Source organism: Gobius niger, assembly GCF_951799975.1.
Source record: "Gobius niger genome assembly, chromosome: 1".
Taxonomy (NCBI): domain Eukaryota; kingdom Metazoa; phylum Chordata; class Actinopteri; order Gobiiformes; family Gobiidae; genus Gobius; species Gobius niger.
The window spans coordinates 12776150-12784002 of NC_136852.1; the positions used below are offsets into that span (position 1 = coordinate 12776150).

The 7853-nt window shown below is 45.7% G+C and overlaps 1 protein-coding gene across 1 annotated transcript; it reads right to left on the reverse strand.

Annotated features, from left to right (window-relative positions):
• Positions 1–496: 496 nt before the first annotated feature.
• On the reverse strand, positions 497–7086 carry fzd4 (frizzled class receptor 4). Its single transcript, XM_079563207.1, has 6 exons — positions 6461–7086; positions 3915–4052; positions 3316–3702; positions 2943–3088; positions 2606–2853; positions 497–2505 (listed from the first exon to the last, which is right to left on the reverse strand). The coding sequence occupies exons 1-6, from the start codon at positions 6719–6721 to the stop codon at positions 2087–2089; spliced, it is 1599 nt and encodes a 532-aa protein (XP_079419333.1). The 5' UTR covers positions 6722–7086; the 3' UTR covers positions 497–2086.
• Positions 7087–7853: the final 767 nt, after the last annotated feature.

Below are 7853 nucleotides of genomic sequence, written 5' to 3' on the forward strand. Positions count from 1 at the left end.
CATGTAAACAAGCCACACCGGATTGTAGCTTTGGGCTAATTTCCATCTGTCGTCCCCCATGCACACTCTCAAACAGACTCTCATTCATCCTGGCCTATTGTACATCTTTTTAGTTTTAGCGTTGAGACGAGATCACAGTTAATGAAAACTTGAGTACACCCCTTTTTATTTGTACTATAATTGATCAAACCACTTGTACTGCAATTAATAACACTAGTACTAATTTACTTTAATTATTCATCTGCTAATTTCTTCTGCTATCATCACTAAAAGTTTATCCCTCAAAAAACTAACCTGATGTATTTTGCTTAGAGTATCTGTAATACCACCTCGTGTCAACAGGTGGCAGTGTTATCTCATCAAGGAAACAGGATTAACTTACTCAGGTGACATAAGGAATGCAGCCACAATACAGCTCTGTGAACCTGTTGATTAGTTTTCGTGACACACACATGCTTCTTATCGTAGCATCAAAAAAGTTTTATTCTTTCTTCATCAAAACAATACAAAAGTGTTTAAATAACAGGCAAGATAAAAATAGATTTGTAATATATGTACAACGATAAATTAACACACTTCCAAAAGCATTTGCACTCATTTTCAGTGGTTCTCATTCATAGGCAGTGGCACTGTTGAATATATTGAAGGCACAACTCAGTGATTGTTTAGACATGTCACTTGAACCTCAGAATGAATGAGGCCAAGCATTAAGACTGTTTTAAAGGCAAACTACATTAGCTCATTTGGGATTTGGTCAGCACTCTAATTCAATTCTCTTTAACTCAACATAATGTTTGTTTGACATGGGTAATGTAATAAGTGTGCCTTTCTGGTCTGAGAAACACTGCCGTCTTGACTTGCTCAGAAACAAGCTCACAGTTCCATCGTCCTCTCATTTTAGACAATGCTGTAAAATGTTCCTGTCATAAGAAAAACTACATTTCAGGCACTGCTAATGCACAAGGAGCCCGTGTAATTCTATTTTACATTCAAAATGCTTACATTTACTACTGTAGATTGTCAGGCAAAGTTTCTTACATACAGTATGTTCATCCTGTTTCTGAAAAATGGAATTGGACAAAGTACGTGGTGTTGTCACTAGTGGGGACTTGATTGTCGATAAAGAGCTGCTGACAGACAAGATCATGCTCTCTGAAAGGATCTGACCTGGTCATTGGTGTGTACTGCTCCACACTGTGCAGTAATGTGTCTTTTGGCCAGTGATTGTCTAATAACCTCTAATTCTTAGCTGGCCTTGGGGCCTGTGTTTTGAAGAGGGCAGCGGGAATAATTAAATTTCCTGGATACACACTGTATATGCAGCACTCTGAGTGCCTCTGTGAGCGCACACAGGGCTGGAAGTTAACGGACATTCTCTTTGAATACTAAGGTAAAAAGCACATGCCTACCTTTCCCAGATGCCCTAAAGCTTTCACATTTATAGCTCAATAAAAGGCACAGCTGGATGACTCTCTTCAGAGTCACAGATATCACTAGTGCAAACAGTGCTGTATGAGGTGCACCAGGTCAAATACACCAGGCAGTGAAAAGCTGATTGTTTGTGGTGAGACTGTCATTTGGCTCCTTCATCAGTGAATTGTTCCAAAATGGCATCACACTGCTGCTGACATAATGCATTATTTCTACATTTTTACTCAACTTTCCCATGTGCTCAGTGGCCAATGGGGAGTAGTTGACATATGGTGTGGGGAAATGTCAGTCTGTATAAAACCTGCACTGAGAATCCTCCAGTGTAACAGTGGAACTTCAGCAGACCCTGCAGGGCCTGTGTGAGGCTGTGGAGGTAGACACGGGGCTACAGCGCACAGCTGTCTCTGCTCATACTTCCTGCTCACTCCATCTTCGGCTCTCCTTCCTTTTTCCTCTCACTGACCACAGGTCAGGGGTAGACGCTCTTTGTCCTTCATTTAACCAGCAGAACGTACTAAACCACTGTTTGGAGGTTTGCAGTAACATCCAGTGGCTTGGAAACTCCTGCCATGTTGTCATAGTGTCTTTTGGCCTCATCAGGGCTTATTGACAGCACCGAAGTATGTTGAAAGTTCTTTTCCATTCAGTTTCATTCTCATACCACTGTCTCGTTTCCTTTGGCTGGTTTAATCCAGCCCTCCCCTGGCGCTCGCTTGCCCCCTCTGCTGGCTCGACTGTCTCTGAGCAGTCTGGCAGAGCAGCGCTGCCAGGTGTGCAGAGTCTTAGCTGACCAGATCCACATTCCAGACGTGATGCCAACTAGAAGTGACATGAAAATCCGCAGCATCTCTGAAGCGATGTACGAGTCCCTGGGAGTGGCATTGAAATCTGCCCAGTTGGAGAGCTGGTAGAGGTAGCACCCAATCACAGTGGAGGCTGGGACCGTGTAGAGCACAGAAAAGACCCCAATCTTCACCATCAGCCGCTCCAGCTTGTCCGTCTTGGCACCGTCCTTTTGCAGATTGGATCGAATCTTAAAGAGGGCCACCAGACCAGCGCAGATAAACAATGTCCCTAAAGAAGAAAATGTGATTAATATCAAATGATGAATAGTTTTCAAAAGTCATGGAGAGAGAGACAGCTCACAATAGCTTATAATACAAATAAAAATTACCAATGAGGAGATAGGTAGCCAGTGGTGCAACAACAAATCCGGTGAGTGCTTCCTGTTGCATGTTGCCAACGTAACACAGCCCAGTGAGGTCGTCTGCATCCACCAGTCTCATGATGAGGATCACTATCGTCTTCACAGCTGGAATGGCCCAGGCTGCAATGTGGAAGTAGGAGCTGTGCATTTCGATAGCTTCATGTCCCCACTTCAGTCCAGCTGCCAGGAACCACGTCAGCGTCAGAATCACCCACCTGCACGGAGCAAACAGGGTGAGAAACTATCTTCTAATGATCTGCCACGGTGTTGCACCCATTATGTATGTGGATGTAATAATACTAACCACAATGAGGAGGCCATGCCAAAGAAGTAGAGCAGGAGGAAGACTATGGCACAACCGGTGCTTTTTAGACCTTCCTGCACCAGAATGGGAACAGCCGTCGCATCCAGGTCACAGGAGACACGCTCTCTCCCGAGTGTTAACCGCACCTGCACGGACACAAATGAGTCTCAGCCGCTAATTTACAATAAATAATGACTAAGAATATGGCGCCATTAGGTATCAGCATCTATCTGTATGGTGTCCGCTTTACACTTTCTCCCAGATTTCATTACTGTGTCCTTGGGAAAGACACTTAACACTAGAGTCATTGTGTTTGTGGGACTTGTGCCTATGTTGTTTGCGTCTTGGGACTGAATATATTATGGGTTCTTACCAGATAGGCCACGCTATAGAGGTTGCAGCACATTGACAGAAAGATGATGGGTCGTTCGGGGTAGGAGAAGCGCTGCGAGTCCAGGAGGAAGGTGAGCACGGTCAGGGTGGTGGAGAGGAAGCAGAGCACCGCCCACACGGCCATCCAGGCGTCCGTGAAGACTTTGGCCCCTCTGCGATACAGGCCGCTGTCGTAGCCGCACTGCAGCACGCAGTTGTCCGTCTGCTTGAGCCAGATGTACTGGTCGGGCAGTGACCCCTGCGCCTGGCACTCCTCCTGGTGAGGCGGGTGGCGGACGGGGTGGAAGGGCGGGTCCTCGTCGCCCGGGCCCTCCATGCACATGTGGTTGTGGTCGTTTTGAGGCGGGAAGAGGCTACAGTTCAGCAGCTGGAGGAGAGATTCATGCTTTCATTAGACGTGTGTAATTTACATTTGAGGTACACTTTCGCTGTCAGCATCACTTTGTTTCCTTTGCTCAAGACGATGATCAGTAAACAGCTAGTTCAATATGTAGTCACTAAGGCTCCATGAAATCAGTAGGAATTCACTGTATAGACAGATACATAAACAAAGGTAAACAACGGGGCAGTTTACCGTACCTCTGGCCATATGAAACCGAACTCATGCAGAACTGGGAGACATTTCCTCTTCACGGACAGACACATGCTTTTACACGGACCAATGGGGATGGGCACTTTGTCCGTGCACATGGGCACATAGACGGAGCACAGGAAGAACTGCAAAGAGAAATGGACATTGAAACATCAGATATTCAGTCAGACTGTACAAAACAGTAGAATAGATTTTTCTTTTTTCATTCCACTAGACGTCACATGATCAAGCCGAGCCCTTGTCCCTATGCTTCTGGACATGAAAGGCACTGGGTTTACCAAATTAGTCACTCTACAACAAGGCTAGATCTACAACTATAGTACAGCATTTTGGTGAGGTTTGGATTACTGGATTTTCCCATCTGCACATCTGTCATTGCAAGGTTGGACCCGTGCCTTGGATGTGGCCTTCACTTCTATACTGTCTTCGGTTTTGCAACACTGAGTTCAAGATGTTTGCCCTGGCAGAGATTTTTTGATACAAAAACAGAAGCTATTTCTCCAGCATGCAGGGGTCATGAAGGCAATTTTAAACAATTTCACGCTTTCCCCCGCTTTAACCCACCTTGAAATCCAGGTGTAAAATCAAGCCGGGGTCAAAAAAAGGATCACTGAATGAAATAAACTTTGTCCTCCAGGATGTTGAACAACTTTGTAGATAACTTTTGCACAGAACAAACCAAAACTGGACTACAGTTGGCACCAATTTTATCGCTGAAAAATAGAATGTATCGGTCTAATGAGGACCAAAATGCTTCTGGCTCGGAGGCTTGATTCGGTGATAAAGAAATCCCTTTCACAAATTGTCCCTTGAATGAGGCCCTAGTGAAACATGATTCCAAAGGATGTCAAGGTTAAGAAATAAATACACCGAAAAATATGCTACATGACTTTCTCCTCTGCTGTTTGCTTTATGATTTAAATTGTGGGTAGGTGCTAAGGCATTCGAAGACTTAAAGAGACATCCTACTTAGTGGTTAGTCATAGTTGCACTATTCTGTGATCAATATCTGTTTAGCATCCCTCTCCCAGCCAATAGACCAGGCCTCATACTGCATAAAGCCAAGAGATCCTCACCTCTTATAGTTTAGCAATGACTTTGTCCAATTTAGGCCTTGATTGTGAAAGGTTTCAGAATCACTTATTCAGACCATTTAAGTGAAGCAGCTGTAAACACTGACAACTGACTTACGAACTCGTAAGACTATCAGTGCTGATTGGCACTGACAGATCTGTGCGCGACAGGTGGCATTATTACTGTTGTATTATTGCTTTGTGGGATTTGAGAGCGACTGCTGCAAACTTAATTACTTTTTCAGGATAAATAAGGTTTTCTGAGTCTGAAGTCCACTCGAAGTCCCAGGTGTTCCAGTGACAAAAGTAAATCACATAACCTTTTCCAAAATCGTTGTCGCTGCAATACTTTTCTTTTGGCTACTGCTGTACAGTCTACTTCAACTTCTGCCATGCTGTCATGAACATATAACCTGCACAATCATTCTGTAGTCTACTTTCCCAATGGATTATGTTTGGACTATTTTTTTTTTTTTGACACTTTCTCCAAAAATTGCACTTAAAACATGAGGTGGAGAAGGAATATCTACTGCTTATTTCACTGTACAAGAGGAGCATGTCCGTGCCTTAAGTAATGTAGCACATTCAGGGTATTTTGCGCGACCGTTGGTAATGTGAGTGCTGTCACTTCTCTGCTAAAAGCTGCTCCGGTTACCAGTCAGGAAGCCTCCCATTAGAGCAAATGTTAGGGGATATAGTTTCCCTTTTCCCTTTCCTCCCTCCTTAGCATGCGTGCCTATGTGAGTGCGTGTGCGTGTGTGAGAACGAGACAGGCAGCTAATCTTACAGGACAACTTTCAGCTGGACTTGGGCACTTTGGTTTGCCCCTTGTTCCCTCTCTGAGCAGATGGCGCTTTTCAAGGCACCGTTTATTTGCAGATTATTTTTTTTTAAGATGCAGATGCTCAAATACAAAAAGTAGTGTGATTCCACGAATGGTATCCGAGACATGATCTCATTTTTCTTACATAGTTCATGAGGCAAACAAGCAGCATTTGTTTTTTGCGCACTGAGGGCACCATTGTTGGGTCAGTACAGTAAAAGATAGGACTAGAGAGACTCAGCTGTTGCCGTACGGGGCATGAACTCCGAATGTCAACACACACAGGGAGCTTTTTCATTGAAAGAAACGAGCGCGCGCTGGCACAGCAGGAAGAGAGCAATGGACCGGAGCCGCGTCCATTTATAGCGTTTAAATGCTACGGGAACGAGGCTTCGTGCTCGCGTTATCGCTGGCACCATCAGTCTGCACAGTCCTCAGTATCAACTATTGCTGGTAGCGCGCTGTCATGTGCTTCACTCTCTCCCAGCCTCACGCAGCCGCTCTCAAATATAGCAAACAGAGCACCTCGACTTATCCCTGCCTTTTGAGTCCTGGATCAAGTTCCTCGATCAGTGTGCGAGTAGGGTGCGTGCGTGCGTGTGCCTGCGCTTTTAATAACACGGCCCCTAATACTTACCTTGAGTTGACTGGAGCAGCCGTACTGGATCAGCGGCGTAAACGTGGTCAGCTGCAACTCGGCGTCCGACTGCAGCACGTTCCCGACCAGGTTGGGCATCTTGGTCACGTTGTAGCCCAGACCCTGGCACATGCTGATGCGGATGGGGTCGCAGGTCATCTCCTCCACGTCTTCCCCGAAACCCCGAACCACGCCGAGCGGACAGAGCAGCGCAGACAAGAGGGAGAGGAGGGCTGCCCGCGTGAGCCTTAGCCCGGGCATGGTCACCGCAACCAGAGTGATCGCAGTGGGTTAATAATGTCCCAGCGAAATCACACTCAATTTGCCCGGTCGACTTGTTGCTGCTGCGCGTTAAGTCCCCAAACCGTTCCGTTTAGGTCCGTGCGCTCCTCCAATGTTATTCCACAACCCGCGCCAAGCAGTCAATACCAGGTCCAAAAAGGCAATAAAAACTCTCCCATTCACGCTCAAATTCTCAAGCCGGTTTAGAAATATCCCAATGCGAGTTCGACGTCCCTTATTTCACGGTGCGTAAAAGAGCGCAGTCCACACGCGACGAGCAGCGGGGATCAATGAGCCTACACTGTCTGCGCGAGTCCAGCGCTAAACTTTATTGTGTCTGTGAGGAGAGAGTGTTTTTGCCCGTCCGGAGCAGAGTGGGCCAATCCGAGGGAAGGAGTAAAGTTTCCCTGACCAACCCAGGGCGAGGAGGCGGGACATCTGCTTCCCTGCGCCCCTGCCCTGGCCCGTTGTATACCTACATTATCCCCTCACCTTACAACTATTATTTCCTCTTTATCAACAGTATTTGGCTACTCACTTCAATGCCTCTTTTCTCTGGTGAAATATAACAGAGACCTATGTCCCCCCCCCCTTACCACCTTCACTTCGAGATCATTCTAAAAAAGATGAGTAATAGTAAAATGACAATTAAACGTTTACATAAAACTAGTTTGCAATCTTTTCAACATAAAACACCAGGATAAATGTATTAACTTTATAGCCTATATTTTGCACCAATAGGCTGCTGCATCTTTTCACACGTTTTGCCTTGCCCACACATTTCTTCACATTGACCATATCCAGATTGCAACACGTCTCACTCGCATTCACCTCCGTGAGATTTTGTTCCCACATGTTCTAATTTTATATTGAAATCCAGAGTGTCTTAAGGCAGTTTAGACGCTCACCACAGGTTCCACTCCCCTGCATTAAAGAGCCGTCAGCTTAAAGTGCTCCTGACATTGTAATTGAAAGTAGGGCCCTTAAGTGATGCTGAGGCATTGGAAAAACTGTTTTGCATCGCAATGAATGCACATACTGGACAGGTTTTGTTTGCTTGTGGCACCCTGGGAGAGAAGGACTTCTCCTGTGCAGCATGAAACTCACAGTG